The sequence below is a fragment of the Agelaius phoeniceus genome, chromosome 5 (assembly GCF_051311805.1).
Source record: "Agelaius phoeniceus isolate bAgePho1 chromosome 5, bAgePho1.hap1, whole genome shotgun sequence".
In the NCBI taxonomy this organism is placed as follows: domain Eukaryota; kingdom Metazoa; phylum Chordata; class Aves; order Passeriformes; family Icteridae; genus Agelaius; species Agelaius phoeniceus.
The window spans coordinates 72,993,283-73,019,712 of NC_135269.1; the positions used below are offsets into that span (position 1 = coordinate 72,993,283).

Consider the following 26,430-nt stretch of genomic DNA (forward strand, 5'->3'; position numbering starts at 1 on the left):
CAGCCCCGGTGCCCAGGGCTGCTGTGCCCTGCCCATGTCCCTGCCCTGAGCCCACCTCACAAATCCTCCAATTGATTTAATCCTTGGATTAAAGTTTTAAAGTTGTGTTGCCCCTGGTGGGGGTTTAGGAGGGAATTCTCTGGTGTAGTGATCCTAAAACCAAAGCCGTGCTCCTTCCCCTTCCACAAAAGGCAAAGATGAGGGGTTAAAAACAATTTAGTGTAAACAGCCATGAGATAAGGAATCAAACAATTATTTGCAGCAATATTAATTAGAAAGGGTGTAAGACAAAGCAGTGATTTACATGGAAATCCAGTGATTGGCAACACCCTACCACGTTTTATCCTGGAAGTAATGCCCTTGTCCATGGAAGTGAGAGGGGACACAGTGCCAGTGTCACTGCCCTGGGGTCCTGGCCATGCCCCACTCCCAGCTACTGCAAAAAATGATTCCCCTGGCCAAAATCACACACCCATTATCCACATCTTTAGCCCAATTTGGCGTTCTGGGAAAAACAAGGATGGGACAATTTGGGGGAAAAGGGTGGGGTTGGGTCAGGTTTGGGGGAAACAGGGAGGGGAGCCAGGGAGGGGAGGGGAGGGGAGGATAGAGAGAGGGAGAAGCTGCTCCAGCCCAGGTTCCCCAGCAGAGCCTCAGGTGTGCCATTCCTGGGAAAAGTCCTGGAGAGGGACAGCAATGAGGACAGCTGAAGCTGCCATGCTGGGGTCCTGTGGAGGTGCTGGAAGTGCCACCCTGAGCTGCTGCTGCTGCCACCCTGGGCTGTCCCCTCTGTCCCCAGCTCGTGTCTCTGAGGCTGCTGGGACCCATCCCATGCTCCTGCTGTGCCCTTGGTCCCCATTGGGATCCCTGGATCTGGGGCATTCCCTCTGCTCCAGCAGCTCCCAGGAGCTGTCCTGGCTCTGGGGAAGGTGCTGGAGTGTCTGGAGAAGGATCCTGGAACGGTTCAGGATCCTGGAACAGGTCAGGATCCTGCCCAAGTCCTCCCTTGGAACATCCCACACAGACCATGGGGCCCTGCTCGTTTGGGGTCACCCTGACCCCTTTCCACCCCAGCTCCCCACAAGTCCAAGGGGTCCCCGAGCCGTGGGCAGCCCCAAGGCCGAGCTGAGTTACTGGAGACGGGGCCAGGCACCTTTGGGGTGTCCCAGCTGTGGGGAGCAGCGGCAGCAGGAGGGTTTGGGGCTGCAGCCGGGGTTGCAGCAGGGCTGCAGCGAGGGGTCCCGGCCCTTCCCGATCTGGCTCTCCCCGAAGTGCAGGCGCTGCTCCAGCAGCACCTTCTGCATGGCGATGTCCTTGAGTGCCTGCAGCGCCTCGGGGCCCGGCTGGCCCTGCAGCAGGTCGTAGTTCTCGGCCGGATCCGCCTCCAGGTCGAAGAGCAGCGGGGGCAGGTGCGGGGTGAGCGGGGTCAGCCCGTGGCACGCCTGGTCCGGGGTGGTGCCGCTGTGGAAGGAACCTGAGCAACCCCCTGAGGCTGAGCTCACACCCTGCTGCTCCCGGAGCTCCGAGCGGGCGGAGCCCATCCCCAAATCCCCAAAAACCGCCCCAAACGCAAGCGCTGACCTTGGGTGAAGTAGTGCGCCTTGTACTTGCCCAGGCGGATGGCGAAGGGGCCGTGCAGGGGGTCGGGGGCCGGCGGGAAGAAGAACACGGCCCGGCGGGGGCTCTGCGGACAGCGGCGTCAGCGCGGCCCCGGAGCCCCCGGAGCCCCCGGTACCCCCGGAGCCCCCGGCCCCACCGCGGGGATGGGGCCGGCAGCGGGCACGGAGCCCACCGGGCAGCCTGGGCACGGCTGGCAGCAGCGAGGAGCTGCCAGCCATGGGTCAGCCCCGGGCCCGGCTGCTCCAGGTTATGTTATATTGTATTATATCATATTGCATTATATTAATTGCATTATATCATATTGCATTATATTAATTATATTATATTATACTATATTACATTTTATATTATATTATATTAGATTAGATTAGATTAGATTATTGCATTATATTACATTATATTATATTATAAAATTATAAAACGTATAAGAAAGACATTACAAAATATATTATAAGAATAGAAAGTATATGATAAAAATACTGGAAAAGATATTCTAAAAATACTACAAAACCTACTATAAAATATTCAAACAAAAAATATTTAAATAGAATATTATAGAATAGAATATATTTAAGTAGAATATTATAAAATATTATAATTGATACTTGAGAATCAATTATAGTTATAATATATTAATAAATTAGTAATAATCAATAATAATTTAAACAACATAATAATAAGGTATAATCAATAATATTATAGCTTTAATCAATTATCATTATTATAATTGTTTTAAGATAAATTAATAAAAATCAGCTTTTCTGCATGAAAAATCCGAACTATTATTATTATTATGTTGTTGTTGTTGTTATTATTACACAATTATTATACCATTATAATTATACAGTTGTTATACCACTATTATTATACACTTATTATTATTTATTATTTACAATTCCAATAATGTAAGGTAAGTTATTCTAAAGAACTTTACACAAACCGCCAACCCCATCTCCTCCTCAGCAGGACTCACCTTCCCTGACCCGAAGAGCAGCGGGCTCAGGTCGAAGCCGTCCAGGGCCACCTTGGGCAGGGCAGCGCCAGCCAGGGCGGCCAGCGTGGGCAGGATGTCCAGCGTGCTGGCCAGCTCATGGGTCACCCCTGCGCGGGCACAGCGTCACCCCGCTGGCCTGGGTTTGTCCCGGTTTGTCCTGGTTTGTCCCGGTTTGTCCCGGTCTGTCCCGGTCTGTCCCGGTTTGTCCCGGTCTGTCCTGGTTTGTCCCGGTCTGTCCTGGTTTGTCCCGGTTTGTCCTGGTTTGTCCTGGTTTGTCCCGGTCTGTCCCGGTCTGTCCTGGTTTGTCCCAGTTTGTCCCGGTTTGTCCTGGTTTGTCCCGGTCTGTCCTGGTTTGTCCCAGTTTGTCCCGGTTTGTCCTGGTTTGTCCCGGTCTGTCCCGGTCTGTCCCGGTTTGTCCTGGTTTGTCCCGGTTTGTCCCAGTCTGTCCCGGTCTGTCCCGGTCTGTCCCGGCTCACCTGGTGCGATCCTGCCCGGCCAATACGCCAGGGCCGGCTCCCTCATGCCACCCTCGTAGGTCGTGCCCTTGCCACACTTGAGGTGCCCGGCGCTGCCCCCCCGTGCCATGCGCAGGGTGGAGGGGCTGGGGACAAGGACACGCTGTCACCAGGGGCCCTGCCACCCTCGGGGGTGGCCAAGGGCTGTGACACATCTGGGAGGGGCACCCCACGGTGGTGTCACCACACAGAGGGAGCTGGGGGACTCTGGGGGTGTCACACTGGTGTCCCAAACCTCTGGGGACATTTGGGGTGTCACATTGGTGACCCAAACCTCTGGGGACATTTGGGGGTGTCACATGCCTGGTTCAAACCCTTGGGGACATTTGGGGGTGTCACACACCTGGCACAAAGCCGGGGGAACATCTGGGGGTGTCACACACCTGACCCAACCCCTGGGGGACATTTGGGGATGTCACATGCCTGGCACAAAGCCTGGGGGACATTTGGGGGGTGTCGCATTGGTGACCCAAACTTCTGGGGACATTTGGAGATGTCACACACCTGGTTCAAACCCTTGCGGACATTTGGGGGTGTCACACTGCTGGTTCAAACCCCGGGTGACATTTAGGGGTGGCACACTGCTGGCACAAACCTTTAGGGGACATTAGGAGGTGTCACATTGGTGACCCAAACCTCTGAGGACATATGGGGGTGTCACACACCCAACCCAACCCCTGGGGGACATTTGGGGGTGTCACACACCTGACCCAACCCCTGGGTGACATTTGGGGCTGTCACACACCTGGCTCAACCCCTGGGATGTTTCTGTCACAGAACACCGAGCTCACACCCCGCGTCCCCTCCAGAGCAGGACCCGGGGGTGACACCTGGCACTGCCCACTGGGTGCCAGCTGTGCCAGCCATGCCGGCCGTGGCCGTGCCCGCCCCTCACCCGTTGTCAGAGGTGACGAACACCAGGGTGTTGTTCTCCAGGCCGTTGTCCTGCAGGGCCTGCAGCAGCTGTCCCACCGAGCCATCGAACTCGGCCAGGGCGTCCCCGAAGGGTCCCCGGCGCGTGGTCCCCGCGAATTCCCGGCTGGCAAACTGCGGGTAGTGCGTGTGCTGGGGAGGGGAGAGGGCACCGGGATCAACGCCGGGGCTGCAGCCCTGCGGGGACAGCCAGGGACAGCCAGCCCCCCGCGGGGAGGTGACAAAAGCCACCAGCCCAGAGGAGGTTTGTCCCCGAGGCTCAGCGCTGGCACAACGGGGAGCTCCGGGATGGGAAGTTTTCCCTGGGGATGGTGCAGGGAAGGGGGGAAAGCTGCAGGAAGCAGCAGCCTAAAAGCACCATCCCGATAGGATCAGGAATAGCAAGCCCAGGTTATCCAGGAGCAGATTTTGGGGTGGCAGGAGGGGAGATGCTGTCCTGTTCTCCCCATGGGACTTGGGCTCCCTTCCCTTTTCCCTTTTCTGTTCCCTTTTCTGTTCCCTTCCCTTCCCTTCCCTTCCCTTCCCTTCCCTTCCCTTCCTTTTGTTTTCCCTTTTCCCTTCCCTTCCTCCTTTTCCCTTCCCCTTTTCCCATCTCTTTTCCCTTTTTCCCTCCCTTCCCCCTTTTCCCTCTCCTTCCCTTTTCCCTTCTTTTTTTTTTCCCTTTCCCTTCCCTTCCCCTCCCTTCCCTTTTCCCTTCCCTTCTCTTCTTCCTTCCCCTCCCTTCCCTCCCTTCCCTTTTCCCTTCCCTTCTCTTTTCCCTTCCCCTCCTTTTCCCTACCCTTTTCCCTTCCCTTCTTTTTGTTTTCCCTTTTCCCTTCCCCATTTACCCTCTCCTTCCCTTTTCCCTTCTCCCTTCCCTTCTTTTTTCCTTTCCTTTCCTTTCCTTTCCTTTCCTTTCCTTTCCTTTCCTTTCCTTTCCTTTCCTTTCCTTTCCTTTCCTTTCCTTTCCTTTCCTTTCCTTTCCTTTCCTTTCCTTTCCTTTCCTTTCCCATTTCCCTTCCCTTCCCCATTTCCCCATTTCCCCATTTCCCCATTTCCCTTCCCTTCCCCATCTCCCCATTTCCCCATTTCCCTTCCCCTCTCCCCCCATCCCCACCCGGCTCCCGGCCATGCCCGTTCCCCACGTGGGACGCGTAGTAGAGCAGGAAGGGCTGGCTCTGCCGGGCGCAGCGGGCGATGAACTCGCGGCAGAAGCGGCCGTAGAGCGGCACCAGCTCGGGGAAGGACAGGGGCTGCTGCACGATGCTCTGGTTCCAGAGCAGCGGCACCGCCACCACGCCCTGGTCACACGTCCCAAAGCACTTGGTGTCAGGGGGAAAGCACGTCAGGTTCTGGCAGGGACCCTGCGAAACAAAACACGGCGGGGCTGCCAGTCCGCCTCTGGCCACGGTTCTCCTCCCTCTGGTTTGGGTCCACTGATTTAAGATTTTTTAATTTTGAGATTTTAAATTTTTTTCTATTTTACTAAAGTATCTACAAATTCATTTCCCACACTGAGCTTCACATGAGGGGATGGTGAGCTCTGTGCACAGAGCAGGGAGACAAAACAATTCCTGCTCCAGCTGGGCACCAAGGACAAATGACCCAAATCTCAGCCCAGGAGCACAAACCCCGTGGGCTGGAGAGAGAAAAACAAGCAGGGTGGGACTGCAGGGGCTAAAGCTGGAATGGGACAATGAACTGCAAGATGCAAATGGAGCAGAACTGATCCCAGGGAGAGACCCCGGGAGCGCTGGTGCATTTTGGGGCCATTTTGGTTCATCTTGGGTGCAGCCCTGGCTGGGCTCTTGTGCTGCCCAAGGTGCATCCATGGAGGAGATGCTTTGAATAAATCCCTACTTTATTTAATAAACATTAAATATTATTTAATATTAAATATTACATTTCCATAATATTATATATTATACATATATACAAGTATATAACAGTATATTTATATATAAGTATATATATTATAATATATATTAATAATACAATATATAATATACCTATCTATATAAGCATATTATATATTATATTATTAAATTTACTTATTTAATATTTTATGGGTAAATTTAAATACTAAATGCATTTATTTATTTTATCTATAATACAATATTCAGTATTATTTAATAATATATAAAATATATAATATATGTATTATGTATAATATGTAATATGTATTATTTATAATTTATAATCTATAATCTATAATCTATACTATAATATATTAAATATTATAATATATAAATAATATTATATATTTCAATAATATTAATAATATTTTATTTATGTATATTTTATCTATATTATTCATTTATTTAATTATGAAATATTTAATATTTATCTAAATTAAAAGGATAATAAATAATTTAAAAAAATTAAAATTTATCCATATTAAATATTAAAAATTTGTTTACCTGCTTCTGTTCTATCTCAGCCACTGAAGGCACCATCCCCACTTGTCCCAGCAGCCCAGGGGGCTTTGCCCACCCCAAACCCGCGCCGGTGCCGCTGCTCCCGGCCGAGCCCCGCCAGTCCCGGCTCACCTGGTCGTGGGAGTAGGGCACCCCCAGGAAGTGGTCGAAGCCCTGGTGCACGGGCAGGAAGGAGCCGTTCTGCCCGAAGCCCAGGTGCCACTTGCCCACCATGGCCGTGGCGTAGCCGCGGTCCTTGAGCAGCTCGGCCACGGTGAGCTCGGCCAGCGGGAGCCCGCCCCGGGAACCGGGATCGAACACGCCCGGGTAGATCCCGGAGCGCACCGGCAGCCGGCCCGTCAGCAGCGCCGCCCTGCAGCGGGACACGGACACGGGCAGCGGGACAGCGGGACAGCGGGGGCACGGACACGGGCAGCGGGACAGCGGGACAGCGGGGGCACGGACACGGACACGGGCAGCGGGACAGCGGGACAGCGGGGGCACAGACACGGGCAGCGGGACAGCGGGGGCACGGACACGGGCAGCGGGACTGCGGGGACACCGCGGGACACGGACAGCGGGACAGCGGGGGCACGGACACGGGCAGCGGGACAGCGGAGATACCGCTGGGACAGCACAGCCCGTCCGTCCCGGGACACCGCGGGGACAGAGGGGACACCGCGGGGACAGCACTGCCCGTCTGCCCCGGGACACCGCCGGGACGGCACCGCCCGTTTATCGCGGGACACGGAGGGTTCATCCCCGCCCGTTTATCCCAGGACACGGTGGGTTTGTCCTTCCATCTATCCCGGGACACCGCAGGTTCATCACTGCCGGTTTATCCCGGGATGCAGCAGGTTCATCACCACCCGTCTGTCCTGGGACACCGCAGATTCACTACCGCCCGTTTATCCCGGGACACGGTGGGTTTATCCCTCTGCCTCTCCCGGGACATGACAAGATTTTTCCCCCGTCCCTCCCGGGTCCCGCAGTTCCATCCCCACCCGTTTATCCCGGGACACCCCAGCTCCATCCCCGCCCATTTATCCCAGGACACCCAGCTCCATCCCCGCCCGTTTATCCCGGGATACCCCAGCTCCATCCCCGCCCGGGCTGCGGTTCCCGCCGCGGGGGCCGTACCGGGACGGGCTGCAGACGGCGGCGCTGCTGTAGAAGTCGGTGAAGCGCAGCCCGCGGGCCGCCAGCCGGTCCAGGTGCGGCGTGGCGGACGAGGGGTGCCCGTAGCTGCCCAGGTCGCCGAAGCCCAGATCGTCCGCCAGCACCAGCACGAAGTTGGGCCGGGCGGCGGCGGCGGCGCCCACCGACGGCAGCAGCAGAGGCAGGATCAGCAGCCAGGGGTGGTGTCGGCCCTGCGGCCCCATGGCGCGGGGTCCCCCCGCGTCCCGGTGCTGTCCCAGTGCCGTCCCGGGATGTCCCCGTGCGGTCCCGGGGCGGTGCCGGCAGTGCCCGAGCCAATCACGTGACGCACATGGCGGCCCCGGGGCCGCGGGGCGCGCTGGGAGTTGTAGTTCGGAGCGGCCGTGCCAGGCACGGGATGGGGCAGCGGGGAATGTCCCCAGGGAGGGACATCGCAGAGCACGGGATGGCCTCTGGGCAGCTCGGGAATGTCCCCAGGGAGGAAGCTCCACCCCGCTGTGGTCTGTGTTCAGGGCTGGGCACTGCCCAGGGCAGCCCTGCCACCTGTGCAGAAGAATTCCTGGGATTTGTCCCTGCCCGCTCCTCTGGTGCCACTGCCGGGACCCCCGGAGCAGAGCCTGAGCCCTGCTCCTAGAACAGGAGCATGGGATGGGATCGGGCAGCCTCAGAGACACGAGCTGGGGAGAGAGGGGACAGCCCTGGGTGGCAGCAGCAGCAGCTCAGGGTGGCACTTCCAGCACCTCCACAGGACCCTGGCATGGCAGCTCCAGCTGTCCCCTTTGCTGTCCCTCTCCAGGACTTTTCCCAGGAATGGCACACCTGAGGCTCTGCTGCGGAACCTGGGCTGGAGAAGTTTCTCTCTCCCCACCTCCAGGCCCATCCTCCCTTCCCTTCCCTCCTCCCTTCCCTGGCTCGCCCTCATCCTCCCCCAAACCAACCCCAACCCCACCCTTTTCCCCATCCTTGTTTTTCCCAGGAGACCAAACTGGACACAGTGGCTAACTGGGAACTGGAACAACTCTAATTGAAGCACAAACTGGATTCACCATTGGGGTGGGCGCAGGGGTCAGCGTGGGCAGGGCACAGCAGCCCTGGGCACCGGGGCTGGGTTGGCCCCACAGCCACGGCCCCAGGAGGGAATGCTTGCCAGAACTGGATCAGCTCATCCCGCTGCTCAGGCTTTCTCTCCCTTCAGGAACTGCAGGAGCTCCAGCAGCAGGTTCAGGAATTTCCCCAGGATCTGTTGTTGGAAGGAAACCTTCGAGTAATCCTCCGAGTCATCCGGGTTGGGATTCATCTCATCCTCCAAGTCAGCGTCGGGCTCTTCCTCCGGGCTTGGGAAGGGCTCGGGCGGAGGAGCGTCAGCTTCAGGCGGGAGCAGCCCCATCTGCACCTGGATCCAGGTGTGGAACTGCTGGGTGGACGTGAACACCCCGGGCCGCTTGGCCCCGGCGCAGCCCTTACCCCAGCTGGTCAGGCCCACCAGCCAGAAGTAGTCACCAACGTTGTCCTTGCAGACCAGGGGACCCCCGCTGTCCCCCTGCCACAGGAGAGAGGGGTCAGGATGGGCTGGGCCAGGCTGGGCCGGCCCTGCCCAACCCGACCCCTCCAGGAGCTGCATTCCTGGCCTGGTTCCCATGGCAAGGCCCTGTGGGCACAGTGCCAGCCTTGGGGACAAGGGGACACTGGGCAAGGACATGGGGATGGGCAAGGGACACCCGTCAGTGGTGGGGACACGGGGCTGGGAGGGCACCAGGGCAGGCCCAGATGGGACCACGCCATGTTTGAGGCCTGGCTGGCTCTGAGGGGATCCATGGGGCCCAGGTTGGCTCAGGGTCCCTGTGCTGGCTCTGGGGGGTTCCATGGGGCCCGGGTTGGGGCTCAGGGTCCCTGTGCTGGCTCTGGGGGTTCCATGGGGCCATGTTGGGGCTCAGGGCGCTGTGCTGGCTCTGGGGGGTTCCATGGGGCCCAGGTTGGCTCAGGGTCCCTGTGCTGGCTCTGGGGGTTCCATGGGGCCCAGGTTGGCTCAGGGTCCCTGTGCCCAGCCCGGGCCCAGCCCCACCTGGCAGGTGTCGATGCCGCCCCGCGGGTACCCTGCGCACAGGTCCTGGGGGTGCACGGCCCCCCCGTACCAGCGGCTGCTGTTGCACAGCTGGACGTCGATGAGCCGCACCTTGGCCTCCTGCAGCACCAGGCGTGGGCTGGGGGCTGTGGGCACAGAGGGCACTGAGTGGCAGCCCCCGGGCAGAGCCCCACGCTCAGGGCCCAGCCCCCGGGCCTGGTCCGGGCCGTGTCCCCGCAGAGCCCCCGGCCCGGGGCCGTGTCCCTGCCCGGGGCCGTGTGCCCGCGGCTCGGCCCGGCCCTGCCCCGGGTGGGCACTGACCGCTGTCCGGGGTGTTCCTCCAGCCCGCGATGTAGCAGGTTTTCAGCTCGGACACTGCCAGGGAGCTGTCGGGCACGCAGCCCAGCTGGATGTAGTCGCTGCACTCCACGGGCTGGTCCAGCTCCAGCAGGGCAATGTTGTTCCGGGCCGTGCGGGGTTCGTAGTACTGGTGCACCAGCAGGGTCTTGATGTGGCGCAGCTGGGCCTCGGGGCCCGGCTGGCTCAGATCAGTGGCCCCAATCACCACTTCCCACCTGGAGATGTCTCTGAGGAGCAGGAGATGGAAGGAGGGGGTGACAGGGAGCAGGGCCAGGGACTGCAGCAGCTCAACTCCCTTTCTGCTCTGGGCACCTCCTGTGCTGTGGGGACATCCCTGCCCCTATTCTGGGGACACCCCTCTCCCTGCTTTGGGTATATCCCTGATTCTCCTGTGGGGACATGCCTGTCCCTGCTGTGGGGACACTCCTGTCCCTGCTCGTCCTTACCCAGCATGGGCAAAGCAGTGAGCCACGGTGAGCACCCACTGGGGGTGGATGAGTGCTCCTGAGCACATGTGCCATGTGCCATTCTCCCAGGTGGCCTGGACACTGATGACCCCAGGCCAGGCCCCTGGGTGGACTCCAGCAGATTCACCCGTGTCCTGGGCGGTGTCATCGGAAGAATCCAGGGAGTCGTAGTCGTTGTCCTGAGAATACTCAGCAACCACAGAGCTGTGGTCGAAGGCCATGGGCCGGAGCCCGCAGGTGCCTCTGGAAGCACAAAGCCATCACTGCCCTGCTCGGGGACAGAAGGGACAGGGACCCCCAGGGGCTCCTCTGTGCCAGGGAAGCCCCGAGTGTCCCCGAGCCCCCCGGCGCCACTGACCTGCAGGTGTCCCAGGTGCCCTCCACGGGCCCGGCCAGGGCCAGCAGAACGAGCAGCCGCAGCAAAGCCATCGCAGTTGGCAGAGCCAGCGCAGCAGGTGGCAGAGCCGGAGCAGAACTGTCACCTCTGCTGCCAGCAGGCCGGAGTGACATCACAGAGAACCATCGCTGGAACCTTGGAACGGTGCGGGTGGCAGGGACCGTAACGACGGCGCGGTGCCCCCCGTGCCAGGGCAGGGCCACCTCCTGTGCTGGGCCCAGGGAGCCCGGCTGGCCCCGGGCACCTCCGGGGACGGGGCGGCCGCGGCTCCCGGGAACCGGGGCGGCTCCTGCGGGAGGGAGGGGTCGGATCGGGGAGGAGCGGCCATGGAGGGGCTGGGCCACGGCGATTTGTGTCCCTGTGGGGCGGCTCCGGTGTCACCGCCGCTCCCCTATCCCGGCTCTGATCCCAAAGATTTGCGTTCCCGCAGGGACAGCTCCATTGTCACTGCTGTTCCCCGATCCCAAAGATTTGTGTCCCCTCAGGGACAGCTCCATTATCACCACTGCTCCCCGATCCCAAATATTTGTGTCCAGTGAGGGGCAGCTCCACTGTCACCACTCCTCTCCAATCCCAGTTCTGATCCCAAAGATTTGTGTCCCCTCAAGGGCAGCTCCATTGTCACCACTCCTCTCCAATCCCAGCTCTGATCCCAAAGATTTGTGTCCCCTCAAGGGCAGCTCCATTGTCGCCACTGCTCCCCAATCCCAGCTCTGATCCCAAAGATTTGTGTCCCCTCAGGGACAGCTCTATTGTCACCACTGCTCCCCAATCCCAAACATTTGTGTCCCTTAGGGGCCACTCCATTGTCACCGTCGGTCCCCGATCCCAAAGATTTGTGTCCTTTTGGGGCAGCTCCATTGTCTCCCCAGTCCCAAAGATTTGCATCCCCTAAGGGGCGGCTCTATTGTCACCGCTGCTCCCCAGTCCCAGCTCTAATCCCAAAGATTTGTGTCCTTTTGGGGCAGCTCCACTGCCACCACTCCTCTCTGATCCCATCTCTGATCCCAAAGATGTGCGTCCCTTTGGGGCCGCTCCCCGATCCCAGCTCTGATCCCAAATCCATCCCTGCCCGCCCTGGCACCGGGATCGCTCCCCACGGAGCGCTCCGGGGCCGGGGGCGGTTCTGGGCGGGCTGCAGGTGACAGATGGCTCCGGGATGTCCCCGCGCAGCCGCTGCCACCCCGCAGGCGCCAGCTGGAGCTGTCCCCGGGCGTGTTCCCGACGCCACTTCCCACAGACGGCGTCTGCTCCGCTCCATCTGCGCCTCCCGCGGCGCCAGCAGCAGCGGCAGCAGCGAGGGGAGGATGCGGGGACGCTCCGGGAGCGGCAGGAATTGGCCCGGGATCACCGGGGATTCGGGCTGGAGCCCACCCGGGCTAATCCCGGGGGCTGCTCAGACCCTAAATCCCGGGATAAACACATCCAGCCGGGATAACACCGTCCAGCTGCACCCCTAAACCCCGGGATAGCCCCATCCAGCCAGGATAAACCCCATCCAGCTGTCCTCTAAATCCCAGGATAACCCCATCCACCTGCACCCCTAAATCCCGGGACAACTCCATCCAGCCGGGATAAACCCATCCAGATGCACCCGCGCCCCTAAATCCCGGGATAACCCCATTCAGTTGTCCCCTAAATCCCGGGATAACTCCATCCATCTGCTCCCCTAAATCCCAGGATAGCCCCATCCAGCTGCTCCCCTAAATCCCAGGATAGCCCCATCCAGCTGCTCCCCTAAATCCCGGGATAACCCCATCCATTTGCTCCCCTAAATCCCGGGATAACCCCATTCAGTTGTCCCCTAAATCCCAGGATAACCCCATCCAGCTGCACCCCTAAATCCCGGGATAACCCCATCCATTTGCTCCCCTAAATCCCGGGATAACCCCATCCAGCTGCACCCATAAATCCTGCACGTGCAGGGTTTTGGATATTCACAAGGATTTTGAACATCCCACAACTTCTCTGTGTGCCTGTGCTCATTTCTTGTGTTCCTGGCGGTGGCTTGGGGTGGATTTTTTTTAAGATTTGAGGTGTTTTATTTTAATTTCTGACATCACTGGGCGGTACTGAGAAGAATTTTTCCCACTTTTCCCATCTTGCTATCCATGGCTAAAATCCCCTGAGCCTCCTCTCCCCTGGGCCGACCATTCCCACCTCGTCCCAGGAGGGATTTTTGGAGATTCTCTCCCACATTTCCAGGTTTTCCTTGCCCAGGGAAGCCTGGCACGGGAGTTTGGTGGCGGCCAGAATTCCCAAATCCTTTTGGGAAGAGCCGCTTTCCCTCCCGACAGTTCCCGGCGCTGGGCGGTTGTTCCTGCCCGGGTGCGGGGCTTGGAATTCCCCGAACTTCCCGAGGTTCCAGCGCCGGTGCCCGCTCTAGGTGGCAGCAAATCCATGGCTGGGCGGGTCCCTCCTGCCCGTTTTGGGGCAGAATCCCGGCATTACGGAAACCCTGAGAGGATCAGAATCCAACTCCTGGCCCTGCACAGACACCTTGAAACCCCCCCTGGAGCTCTGGGAATGTCACCATTCCCTGGGGAGCCTGGGCAGCGCCCCCAGGGGAAAATCCACTCCCTAAAATCCAAGCCGGGATCCAGGGGAGCGGCTGGGTGGGGACATCCCGGGGTTCAGGAGTGCAGGTGGACGGGGTTATCCTGGGGTTTAGGGGTGCAGGTGGATGGGGTTATCCCGGGATTTAGGGGAGCAGGTGGATGGGGTTGTCCTGGGATTGGGAGTGGGAGTGGTGCAGGTAGATGGGGCTATCCTGGGGTTTAGGGGTGCAGGTGGATGGGGTTATCCTGGGATTTATGGGTGCAGGTAGATGGGGTTATCCCAGCTGGATGGGATTATCCTGGGATTTATGGGTGCAGATGGACAGGGTTGTCCTGGGATTTATGGGTGCAGGTAGATGGGGTTATCCCAGCTGGATGGGATTATCCTGGGATTCAGGGGTGCAGCTGGACGGGTTTGTCCCAGGATTTAAGGGGGTGGCTGGATGGGGTTTTCCTGGCATTCCTGGCATTCCCGGCATTCAGGGCAGTGTGGAGCTGGCAGTGAAGGGACGCGAGCTCTGTCCCTGTGTGTTGTGTCACCTGCTCAGGTGTGGGGACAGCCTGAGCCAGCCCTGCAGGGCTTGGTGGCGACCTGAGCCGAGCCTGCCTGGGCCTTCTCTTGATCCTGACCAAATTCTGTCCCAAACCCTGCCCAGGTCCTGCCTGAATCTTTCCTGGATCCTGCTCAGACCCTGCCCAGACACTTCCCAGAATTTGTCCAGAGCCTGCCCAGATCCTGCCAGGGTTTTCCCCAAATCCTGCCTGGACCTTTCCTGGGCCCTGTCTGGATTTTTCCCAAATCCTTCCTGGCCCTTCCCCAGCCGGGTGCCCGGGGAGCACCTGGAATTTGCCAGAGCAGGAGCTGGGAACTCAGGATACAGGAAGGGGGATTTTCCTGGGAGCTGCCAGCCCTGTCTGTGTGCCAGGCAAGATCCAGGAGGGATCAGAGGGATCCCATTCCCAATCCTGTTCCTGGTCCTGTTTCCAATCCCACTCCCAATCCCATTCCCCAGCCCAGTCATCATTTCCTGATCCCACTCCCAATCCCAATCCCGTTCCTGATCCCACTCCCATGTGAGGGTCTGGCCCCATTCCCGCTATCCCAGTAGGATTTGTTCCCAGTAGGATTTGTTCCCAGTGCCCTGGGGCTGCTGGAATTGTCCTGGCCCCTCAGGGAACTCCTGGAATCTGGGGGACAGGGCAGCCTGCAGGGAATGGCGCCTCCCTGGCTCTCCTGGAGGAAATCCGGGACGTTTCCCCTCCCTGAGGTAAAAAACCCCAAAAATCCCAATGAAACCTCTGGATCTGAACCAGGCCAAAGGACAAACCCGGGCGCTGCTCTGAGCTGGGGGTGACAACGGTGACACGGACAGGGCAGGAAGGGACACAAATCCCTGGGAGTGCTGGAGCTGTCCAGGGGTGGATGTGTCCCCTCTGTCCCCAAACTCTGGGACAGCTCTGGGGACAAAAGTGGGGACAATGTTGGGCAGGGCTGTGGCAGGAGGGAGGGTGGCACTTGGGGACACTGCCCTGTGTGGCTTTGTCACATGGGGGGACAGGGGAAGGGGACACAGAGAGGAGACAGGGACACTCATGGGGGCACAGTGCAGGGGATGGGGACACACGTGGGGACAAGGGAGAGGCATGGGGACACACATGGGGACAGGATAGGGGGAGAGGGACATGCATGGGGACATGGGGGGGTGACAGGGACACATGGAGGGAGCAGGAAAAGGAGGTGAGGGGACACATGAGAGGGCAGGGGACAGCTGGAGGGGCACACCAGGGCAGGGGGGGCTTGGGGACACTGGAGAGGGCAGGAAAAGGGAATGGGGACAGGAAAAGGGGGGACAGGAAAAGGGGGATGGGGACATCCAGGGGGGACAGGAAAAGGGGGAGTGGGGACATCCAGGGGGGACAGGAAAAGGGGGAGTGGGGACAGCAGCTGGAGGGGTCTGGGGACACGCAGGGGACAGGGGGAAGGGACATGGGGACGGGCAGGGGGAGGGGGTGAGTCCCTTCTTCCGTGCCAAGGCTGACAGCGCTGTGAGCTGGCCCCGTGCCCGGCAGGAGCTGTGACCTTGTCCCCTTGTCCCCGCCCAGCTCCGGCACTGCCCCATTGTGTCCCCACCCACGCCTGGCCGGGGCAGTGCCACCGCAAGCGCCGCAGCCAGGGCACCGCCCGTCCCCGTGTCCCTCTGTCCCCGTGTCCCTCTGTCCCCGTGCCGTGCTGCCGGCTCTGTCCCCGCCCGGGTCCCACAGGAAGGGACAATCCCGGTCCCGCCAAGGTGTTTCCTGCGCTCCCGATAGGGCCGGGCAGCGCGTCCGGAGCTGGCGCTGACCCCACAGCCGGGCACTGACCCTACAGCTGGCACTGACCCCAAACTGGCACTGACCCCAGAGACCCCACAGCCGGGCACTGACCCTACAGCTGGCACTGACCCCAAACTGGCACTGACCCTACAGCTGGCACTGACCCCAGAGACCCCAAAGCCAGGCACTGACCCCGGAGCCGGGCACTGATCCCAGGGCTGGCATGGACCCCAGAGTCGGGCACTGACCCCAAAACCAGGCACTGACCCCAGAGACCCCACAGCCAGGCACTGACCCCACAGCCAGGCACTGACCCCAGAGACCCCACAGCCAGGCACTGACCCCACAGCCAGGCACTGACCCCGGGGCTGGCACGGACCCCAGAGTCGGGCACTGACCCCACAGCCAGGCACTGACCCCGGAGCTGGCACGGACCCCGGAGACGCCAGAGTCGGGCACTGGCCCCGGAGCCGGACATGCCACATCCCCCCTGTCACCCGCAGTTGCCTGTGCCCACCCTGTGCCCCCTGTGCCCACCCTGTGCTCCCTGTGCTCCGTCCCCACTGGCGGTGCCCCTGGGTCCGGTGGGAGCCCCGGGTTGTCCCCAGGGTCCTGTACTGTCTCCTGTGCTGTCCCCGCGGGTGCCCTGGGCTGTACCCTTGTGAGCCCTGTGCTGTCCCCTGTGCTGTGCCCTGTGCTGTGCCCTGTGCTGTCCCCTGGGCGGGCAGGACGCGGCCGGGGGCGGTGGCCGGCGGGGCCGGGTGTCCCTTCCTGGCAGGAAAGGGGCCGAGCGGAGCCGCCGGGGCCGGGAGTTTCCTGCGGGATCCGGCCCCGCGGGCGCCAGCAGCGGAGCGGCCGCCGGCCGAGAGGGGTCCCGGGCCAGGTAACGGCACCGGGGGGTCCGGCGGGTCCGGCCGCCCCCCGAGCGCGGGGCTGGGGCTGCCCCGCTCCCCAGCGGGGCTGTGGGGCCGGGACCGGCGGGGCGGGAGCGCCCGGTGCCCCCGGAGGTGCCGGGGCGGTGCCGGTGCCTCGCCCCGGGGTCACCGGGCGGGTCGGCCCCGGGGTCCGGGGGGGTTCGGGGGGCACCGAGGAGGGAGCGGCGCTGCTCTCGCTGCCCGGCGCGGGGGTCGGCGTTGCCCCCCGCCCCCGCGGCTCATCCCGGGCGGGGGGGCAGAACTCCGGGGGGTGCCGGGGGGTGCCGGGGGACACCGAGAAACGGGGGGGTCCGGGACGGGGGATGCGCAAGGACCGGGGGATCAGCGGGAGCTCGGGGGGGGTACCGGGACCCCCGCGGAGCCGCCGAAGTTTTTCCGTGCGCCCGCCCCTTCCGTGCGCACCGGGCTGGCCGTTGCCATGACAACTCCTAAAACTGAGCCCCGCTGCCGGCGGCGGGGGCCGAGCCCGCGGGGGATCCGCCGTGCGCGCCGCTCCCCGCCCGGCCCCGCCGCCGCCCCCGCCCCGCAACGCTCCCGCAACGCTCCCGCCCCGCTCCGCTCCGCCGCCGGCGGCCGCCGCGGCGATGGTGGCTCGGGCCGCGCCGCCCGCAGCCCCGCAGGTACCGGGAGCCACCGGGAGGCGCGGGGGATGCGCGGGGCGGGGGCGGGAGCGCGGGGGATGCTGCGGGGGCCGGCGGCGCCCCCGGAGCGCTCGGGGGCGGCGGGGATGGGCGGGAGTGGCGGGGGGGGGAGGCCGAGGCTCGGCTTTCCGCGGAACGGGGGCTGCGATGTGCCCGGGGCGCGTGGGCAGCCGAGCGCGGCGGGTCTGGGGGAGAAGAGCGGGGAACGGCGCTGGCAGCCATGGGCTCGTGCCGGGATTTTGGGGGCGGATTTTGCCGGGAACGGGAGCCGGCGGCAGGCAGAGTTCGGGGGTGGCGGCGGGGGGGGGGGGGTTCTGGCCGGGGCCTGGTGTTGGTTTTGTGGCTCTCCCGGTTGTGGTTCGGGCAGGATTGTGCGGATCTCCCCTCAAAAATCCGATTTTGTGGGTGCGGGAGCTGAAGTTGCGCAGGGAGTTCTGCCCGGCCGGGCTGGCCCGGGTCGGGAGCTGTTCCCGGCACTCGGGATTGATTTTTGGGCAGCCCTGAGCAGGGAATTCATGGGATTTATGGCATTTGTGGGGTTGGGATCCTTTCTGGGCCTCAGGTGGTGAAATCGCCCCCCGATGCCTTGGGAAAAGTGAATTTACCCCTCTCTGCTCCTCCCAGCCCGGGTTTGAGGAAGGAGATTCCAGAGCTGAGCAGGTGCAGGTCCCCTCTGGGTTTCCCCTGGATAAACTTCCCTGGAAACTTCTGTCCTCCTGTCCTGTGGGTGATGGAGGCAGCAGATTCCCAAAATTCCTCCTCAGAGCTGCTCTTACATAACCCGGGGGGCTCTTTGTTCTTCCTGCACCTGCACGGGAGCCCTGGGCGAGGCCAAAGGGGCAAAAAAGGCACCGAGGAGGGGCCTTTTATTCCCGAAAAATTATCCTGGAATGCTTTGGGTGGAAGGCAGTTTAAAGCTCGTCCCCATCCCCGGGCACTTTTCACCCTCCCAGGTTGCTCCAGCCTGGCCTGGGGCACCGCTGTTCTTTTGGGTTTTTTTTTGGTGTCTCTGAGCAGCCTGAAAACCCTAAACATCCCAAGCTGTGGATAATTCCCGAATATTCTCAGTATTATGGGAATTCTGGCGTGAACCCCCCCGGCCCGAGCCTCCCGTGTTTGGGGCTGTGCTGCTCGCTCGTGCTCTGGGGGGGGACGGGGAACACAAAACCACCCAAAACCGCCCGAACCCCCCCCAAACGGCTGTGGAGCACTCCCAGCAGAGCCGAGCAGCCCGCCCTACACTACGGAACGTTCTGCCGAGATTTCCAGCCCCTAAAAATTCCCAGCGCTGCCTCCCCCGCGCGGCACCACGTGCGGGCGGCCAGGCACGTGTGGAGCGCGAGTGCGGGGAGGGGACACGGCCGGGGGGGCTGCGAGGGCCCCCCTTCCCGGCTCCCGCCTTCCTGGGATGCAGCCCGGGCCCCCCTTCCCGGCTCCCGCCTTCCTGGGATGCAGCCCGGGCCCCCCTTCCCGGCTCCCGCCTTCCTGGGATGCAGCCCGGGCCCCCCTTCCCGGCTCCCGCCTTCCTGGGATGCAGCCCGGGCCCCCCTTCCCATCTCCTGTATTCCAGGGATGCAGCCCGGGCCCCCCTTCCCATCCCTCAGTGTTCCAGGGATGCAGTCCAGGCTCCTCTTCCCATCCCTCAGTGTTCCAGGGATGCAGCCCGGGCTCCTCTTCCCGGCTCCCGCCTTCCAGGGATGCAGCCCGGGCTCCTTCTCCCATCCCTTGGTGTTCCAGGGATGCAGCCCAGGCTCCTTTTCCCATCTGCTGCATTTCAGGGAAGCAGCCCGGGCTCCTTTTCCTCTCTCCTGTATTCCAGGGATGCAGCCCAGGCTCCTCTTCCCATCCCTCAGTGTTCCAGGGATGCAGCCCGGGCTCCTTCTCCCATTTTTCATTATTCCTGGGGAGAATTTTGGACTCCTCTCCCTCTCCCTCTCCCTCTCCCTCTCCCTCTCCCTCTCCCTCTCCCTCTCCCTCTCCCTCTCCTCTCCTCTCCTCCTCCCAGGTTCCTTTTCCCATCCCTCTGTGTTCCAGGGATTTGGCCTGGGTTCCTTCTCCAATCTCTTGGTGTTCCAGGGATGCAGCCCGGGCTCCTTCTCCCATTTTTCATTATTCCAGGGGAGAATTTTGGACTTCTCCCCTCCTGCATTCCAGGGATGCAGCCCAGGCTCCTTTTCCCTCCCTCAGTGTTCCAGGGAGCAGCCTGAGCTCCCTTTCCCACCTCTTGGCATTCCAAGGAAGCAGCCCAGGCTCATTTTCCTCGCTCCTGTGTTCCAGGGAAGCATCCTGGATTCCCTTTCCCCTGTCCCAGTGCTCCAGGGAGGCATCCTGGGCTCCTTTTCCCATCTCTCGGTGTTCCAGGGATGCAGTCTGGGCTCTTTCCGTGTTCCAGGGGGGCTGCCTGAGCTCCCCTTCCCCTCTTCTGTATTCCAAGGATGCAGCCTGGGCTCCCCTTCCTGCCTCTCCGTGTTCCAGGCTCCTCTTCCCTCCTGTCCTGCATCCCAAGGGAACAGCCTGAACTCTCCTTTCCCCTCTCATATTCCAGGGAAGCAGCCTGGGCTCCCTCTCTCCTCTCACAGTTTCCAGGGATGCATCCTGTGTTTCCCTTTCCCATCTCTTGCTGTTCCAGGCTCCTCTTCCCTTCTTCCCTGTATTCCAAGAGAACAGCCTGAACTCCCCTTCTCCTCTCCTGCATTCCAGGGAGCAGCCAAGGCTCCTTTTCCCTCTCCCAGTGTTCCAGGAGCCATCCTAGGTTCCCCTTTTCCTCTCTCAGTGTTCCAGGAGCCATCCTGTGCTTCCCTTTCCTCTCTCAGTGTTCCAGGAGCCATCCTGTGCTTCCCTTTCCTCTCCCAGTGTTCCAGGAGCCATCCTGTGCTTCCCTTTCCTCTCCCAGTGTTCCAGGAGCCATCCTGTGCTTCCCTTTCCTCTCCCAGTGTTCCAGGAGCCATCCTGGGTTCCCCTTTCCCCTCTCCCAGTGTTCCAGGACCCATCCTGGGTTCTCCTTTTCCCTCTCTCAGTGTTCCAGGAACCATCCTGGGTTCCCCTTTTCCCTCTCCCAGTGTTCCAAGAGCCATCCTGGGTTCCCCTTTCCTCTCCCAGTGTTCCAGGCTCCTCTGCCCCCCTCTCCTGTATCCCAAGGGAACAGCTTGGACTCCCCTTTTTTCCTCTCCCATGTTCCAGGGGCGCACCCTGGGCTCCCTTTCCCTCTCCTGCATCCCAAGGGAGCAGCGTGGGCTCCCCCTCTCCTCTCGCAGTGTTCCAGGGATGCAGCCTGGGCTTCCCTTTCCCACCTCCCTCCCAGTGTTCCAGGGAAGCATCCTGGGCTCTCCCAGTGTTCCAGGGAGCAGCTGGGACTCCCCCTCTCCTCTCCATGTTCCAGGCAAGCAGCCCAGGCTCCTTTGTCATCTCCTGGTGTTCCAGGAGCCATCCTGTGCTTCCCTTTCCTCTCTCCGTGTTCCAGGCTCCCCTTCCCGCCCTCTCCTGCATCCCAAGGGAACAGCCTGAACTCTCCCTCCCCTCTCATATTCCAGGGAGCAGCCTGGGCTTCCCCTTCTCCTCCCTCAGTGTTCCAGGGACGCATCCTGGGTTCTTTCCTTCTTCCAGGGAGGCTTCTCTTCCCTCTCTCGGTGTTCCAGGGAAGCAGTCTGGGCTTCCTGTCCCCTCTCTCGGTGTTCCAGGGGAAAACCTGGGCTCCTTTTCCCATCTTTTGGTATTCCAGGGGAAAACCTGGGCTCCCTTTCCCATCTTTTGGTATTCCAGGGGAAAACCTGGGCTCCCTTTCCCATCTTCTGGTATTCCAGGGGAAAACCTGGGCTCCTTTTCCCATCTTTTGGTATTCCAGGGGAAAACCTGGGCTCCCTTTCCCATCTCTCAGTGTTCCAGGCTCCCCTTCCCTTCTCTCCTGCATTCCTGGGAAGCAGCCTGGGCTCCCCTTCCCCTCTCCATTATTCCAGAGGGGAATTCTGTTCTCCCCTTCCCCTCTCCATTATTCCAGAGGGGAATTCTGTTCTCCCCTTCCCCTCTCCATTATTCCAGAGGGGAATTCTGTTCTCCCCTTCCCTTCTCCATTATTCCAGAGGGGAATTCTGTTCTCCCCTTCCCTTCTCCATTATTCCAGAGGGGAATTCTCTTCTCCCCTTCCCCTCTCCATTATTCCAGAGGGGAATTCTGTTCTCCCCTTCCCCTCTGTGGCCGTGATGGATTTGGGGTGCAGCTCAGGGATTCGTGTTCAGTGAGGCAGCTCCCGGATTTTCCATGGAAAAGCTGTGGCTGGAGGGTCCTTGGAGCACTCCAGGCTCTCTGTGCACGGGAGGAAAATTGGGAATTGGGATGGGCAGAGCCAGGAAACAGGGACAGGGTCCTGTCCTCTTCCTGCTCCGTGCCTGCTGGGATCTGCTGCTCCAGCTCTTCCCGGCTGGAGCTGTGGCGTTCAGTGGGAACTGTGAGGTGGAATTCCCTGAATTCCCTGAATTCCCCAAATTCCTTGACTCCCCTGAATCCCCAGATCCCCTGGCTTCGCTCAATGCCCCAAATCCCCTGAATCCCTGAATTCACTTGGAGCTGGAGCACAGGGAGAGGGTCCCGTCCTCTTCCTGCTCCGTGCCCAATGGGATGTGCTGCTCCAGGACCATGAGGAGCTGTGGGATGGAGTGGGGACCCGTGGGGTGGAATTCCCTGAATCCCCCAAATCCCCTGACTCCCTAAATCCCCAGACTCCCTCAAATCAAATCTCTGAATTCCCTGAACCCCCCAAATCCCTGAATCCTCTGAATTCCCTGACTCCCCTGAATCTCTGAATTCCCTGAATCCCCTGACTCCCCATAATCCCCTGAATTCCCTGAGTCCTCTGAATTCCCTGACTCCCCCGAATTCCCTGAATCCCTGACTCCCCATAATCTCTGAATTCCTTGCATCCCCCGAATTCCCTGAATCCTCTGAATCCCTCAATTCCTGACTCCCCTGAATTACCTGAATCCCCCAAATTCCCTGACTCCCTAAATTCCCTGTCTCCTCCGAATCTCTGAATTCCCTGAACCCCTAAATTCTCTGCATTCCTGAATCTTCTGAATCCCCTGACTCCCCTGAATTCCCCCAACCCTGGACTCCCCATAATCTCTGAATTCCTTGCATCCCCCGAATTCCCTGAATCCTCTGATTCCCCCAAATCCCTGACTCCCTTGAATCCCCCAAATTCCCTGACTCCCTGAATCCCCCAAATTCCCTGCATCCTTGAATCCTCTGAATTCCCTGACTCCCCTGAACTCCCCAATTCCCTGACTCCCTTGAATCCCTGACTTCCCTGAATCCTGTGAATCCCTCAATCCCCATCTCCCCTGAATTTCCTGAACCCCCAAATTTCCTGAATCCCCTGAAATCCCTGAATCCCCCGATCTCCCCGAATCCCTCAGTTCCCGAATTCCCGGCTCCCCGAGCTCCCTCCCCCCGGCACGGCGGAGCAGGAGCGGGAGGCCGCAGCTAAAAGGAGCACAAAGAGTAAATTGCCACCATCCCACTCCCGGAGGCAGCGCAGCTCTGTCACCGCTGTCACCGCTGTCACTGTGACAACGGGCACGGCTCGGGGGCAGGCGGAGCCCGCGTGGGCCGCGCCCGCGGTGACACCGCCGTGACAGCGCCACACTGGGGACAGTGCCACACTGGGGACAGTGCCACAGCGGGGACAGTGCCACACTGGGGACAGTGCCACAGCAGGGACAGCGCCAGAGCTGGGACAGTGCCACAGCAGGGACAGCGCCACAGCGGGGACAGTGCCACAGCGGGGACAGTGCCACAGCGGGGACAGTGCCACACTGGGGACAGTGCCATAACGGGGACAGCGCCACAGCGGGGACAGCGCCACAGCGAGGACAGCGCCACAGCGAGTACAGTGCCACACTGGGGACAGTGCCACACTGGGGACAGTGCCACAGCGGCTCGGGCAGGGACAGCCCTGGGGACAGCGGGGGGCAGTGGTGGCAGCGGGTGACAGTGGGTGCCAGGCCAGGTGGCAGCTGTGGCAGAGGGTCGCAGTGGGTGACAGCGGGTGGCAGCAGTGACAGTGGGTGCCAGGCCAGGTGGCAGCTGTGGCAGAGAGTGGCAGTGGGTGACAGCGGGTGGCACTGGCCAGACCTGGTAGCAGTGGGTGGCAGCAGGTGACAGAGAGTGGCAGTGGCCAGGTCAGGGGACAGCAGGGGGCAATGGTGGCAGCATGTGGCAGAGTGGCAGTGGGTGCCAAGCTGGGTGGCAGCATGTGGCAGAGGGTGGCGGAGGGTGGCACAGGCCAGGCCTGGGGACAGAGGGTGGCAGTGGTGGCAGAGGGTGGCAGTGTCCAGGCCAGGTGGCAGTGGGTGTCAGCAGGTGACAGAGGATGGTATTGGCCAGGGAGCAGGTGGCAGAGGGTGGCACTGGCTGACAAAGGGTGACAGAGGGTAGCAGTGGCCAGGCCTGGTGGCAGCAGGTGACAGAGGCTTTCAGAGGATAGCAGAGGGTGGCACTGCCAGGTCTGGTGGCAGTGGGTGACAGAGGGTGGCAGCGGGTGGCACTGGCCCGGCCTGGTGGCAGCGTGTGGCCGTGTCAGGCCTGGTGGCAGTGGGTGGCACTGGTCAGGCCTGGTGGCAGCGAGAGGCCGTGTCAGGCCTGGTGGCAGCAGGTGGCACTGGCCCGGCCGCCCGGCTGGCGCTGGGGACAGCAGGGACGCGCTCCGGGGTAACCCGAGCAGGGAGCGGCCGATTCCTCCCTCATGAAATATTGAGGGCCCTGGCGGCTCGGTGGCACCGGGGTGGCCCTGGCGCGGGACTCAGGGACAAACGGGGCCGGGCGGGGCCTGGGGGTGGCAGCGCAGCTCTGGCAGGGCTGGGCCCCAGGGGGCACCCCACAGACACCCCCTGTACCCCACAGACACCCCCTGCACCCCACAGACACCCCCTGTACCCCACAGATGCCCCCTGTACCCCACAGATGCCCCGTGCACCCCACAGACACCCCCTGCACCCCACAGTGGGGCTGGGGGTCACGCTCCTGCACAGCCCCGGCTGGGAGGGGATGGTGCTGTGGGGGGCACTTTCTGGGAATCCCAGGATCCTGAGTCCCAGAATCCCCAAATCCCCAAATCCCAGAATCCCCAAATCCCAGAATCTGGGATTTCAGAATCCCAGAACCCCCGAACCCAAGAATCCCAGAACCCAGAATCCCCAAATCCCAGAATTCCAGAATCCAGGATTCTGGAACCCCAGAAGCCCATAATCCAAAATCCCATATTCCCACAATCACAGAATCCCAGAGCCCCAGAATCCCACAATCCAAAACCCCAGAATCCCAGATCCCAGAACTCCAGAAACCTGCAATCCCATAATCCAGAACCCTAGACCTGAGAATCCCAGAATCCAAAACCCCCAAATCCCTGAACCCCACAATCCCAGAATCCCAAATCCCATCTTCCCACAATCCCAGAATTCCAGAACCCAGATCCCAGAATTGTTTATGTTGGAAAATCCCTCCAAGGTCACTGACCCCGACCCGTGCCCGGTCCCCACCTTGTCCCCAACCCAGATCCCTGAGTGCCACATCCAGGAATTCCTGGGACACCTCCAGGGATGGGGACCCCAACACTTCCCTGGGAATCCCATCCCAAATTCCAGTGGAATTTTCACGCTGGGATGGGAAGCACCAAGAGACCCCCATGGGTTTGGGTTCGGTGCCCAGCACCAAAAACCCCGAAAGTGGAATTTGGGGTCGGGGCTGGCTCCCGCCCCATCCCTTGGGAAGGGCTGGCATTCCTGCCTTTTTTTCGGGAATGATTTCAGCTTCCAGGCCTGGATCTCTCTGCTTTTTCTGGAAACCCTCCGGGGAGCGGCAAGAATGGCCGGAAGCGCCGTGGGGCGGCCGTTCCTTTCCCTTCCCTCCCGCAGGAAACGCCCGCGGCCCTTCCCGGCCCCGCAGCCGCGTCCCCGGGATGCTCCCGGCTGGAGCGGGGGCTGCAGCTCCCGGAGAGCCTGGGAGCCCGGGATGAGCCCTTCCCGCGGCGATTCCCGAGCCTTTGGAGGGTCCCTGGGGGATCCCGTTGGGATGGGAGATCCCGGAGCTCGCCCTGGTGTCACCGCCAGCCCCAGGGGACCTTGGGGACAGTGGGATGGCAGTGGGAGGTGACGATTTTTCCAAATCCGTGGATGAGTTTGGTTTTCCCAGAAAAACTGGGTCTGGTTTGGGTTTTTTTTCCACGGGAATTTTCTGGAAAAATGTGAGGGTTGGGATGGGAGCAAGAATCCCAGGATCCTTGGGAGTGTCAGGGTTGGGATGGGATCAAGAATCCCAGGATCCTTTAGGAATGTGCGGGTTGGGATGCGAAGAAGAATCCCAGAACTCAGAATCCTCTGGAATGTCATGGTTGGGATGGGAACAAGAATTCTAAAACCCAGGATCCATTGGGATTTGAGGGTTGGGATGGGAATAAGAATCCCAGGATCCAGGATTCCTGAGAATGTGAGGATTGGGATGAGAACAAGGATTTCAGGATCCTCGGGAATGCGAGGGTTGGGATAGGAACAAGAATTCCAAAACCCAGAATCCTTTGGGATTTGAGGGTTGGGATGGGAACAAGAATCCCAGGATCCAGGATCTTTGGGAATGCCAGGGTTGGGATCCTGACGGCTGCAAACCTCCTGGATCTCTGCCACAATTCATTCCCTGTGCCGAGTTGAATTTCTTGGGGCCAGTAAAAAACTCTGGAATCTTTTCCCTCCCATTCCCAGGAGAATCTCCTCCTGCCAGCATCCCATTTCTCTTCCCGGCGCCTCTGGAATCCCTGGATACGCGTTCCCAGGGCTGGAATTCCAGCCGGGCCTCACCTGAGCCCTGAAGGGGGCTGGAGAGCAGGAAAATCCCTCCCGGTGCTGCCGTGATCCCCGGAGCCCCCCCGGCAGCGCCTCCCCCTCCGGAACCTCTGGATCCGGCTGGGAATTCTCTCCTTGGCGCTTCCTGCCAGGCAGGGAAGCGTTTCCTCCTCCCCTTCAGCGCCGGATCCCACGGGATTTTCCGCTCCTGCTCAGGATGTCACGGCTCTTATCTCACTCCCCTCTCCTCTCCCAA

General features: G+C 60.6%; 3 protein-coding genes across 4 annotated transcripts in view; 1 reads left to right on the plus strand and 2 right to left on the minus strand.

Moving 5' to 3' along the window:
- Positions 1–198: 198 nt before the first annotated feature.
- ARSA (arylsulfatase A) lies at positions 199–7,943 on the minus strand. The gene is made up of 8 exons (XM_054631567.2): positions 7,599–7,943; positions 6,591–6,831; positions 5,187–5,405; positions 4,025–4,194; positions 3,091–3,215; positions 2,594–2,721; positions 1,582–1,684; positions 199–1,474 (listed from the first exon to the last, which is right to left on the minus strand). Exons 1-8 carry the CDS (start codon positions 7,838–7,840, stop codon positions 1,131–1,133), a joined length of 1,572 nt encoding a protein of 523 aa, XP_054487542.2. The 5' UTR covers positions 7,841–7,943; the 3' UTR covers positions 199–1,130.
- A 672-nt stretch (positions 7,944–8,615) lies between these two features.
- Positions 8,616–26,292, minus strand: LOC129119834 (acrosin-like). Of its 2 annotated transcripts, none has more exons than XM_077179329.1 (6): positions 26,190–26,292; positions 10,864–11,191; positions 10,485–10,748; positions 10,000–10,265; positions 9,679–9,824; positions 8,616–9,156 (listed from the first exon to the last, which is right to left on the minus strand). In XM_077179329.1, exons 2-6 carry the CDS (start codon positions 11,013–11,015, stop codon positions 8,791–8,793), a joined length of 1,194 nt encoding a protein of 397 aa, XP_077035444.1. In that variant the 5' UTR covers positions 11,016–11,191; positions 26,190–26,292; the 3' UTR covers positions 8,616–8,790. The 2 variants fall into 2 exon arrangements, with proteins under 2 accessions (XP_077035444.1, XP_054488012.2); XM_054632037.2 differs by lacking the exon at positions 26,190–26,292 and adding an exon at positions 17,955–18,084.
- SHANK3 (SH3 and multiple ankyrin repeat domains 3) overlaps positions 17,167–26,430 on the plus strand; it is a 145,358-nt gene continuing 136,094 nt past the window's right edge. The window contains 1 exon segment of the mRNA XM_077179334.1: positions 17,167–17,328. The gene's annotated coding sequence lies outside the window, so the exon portion shown is untranslated.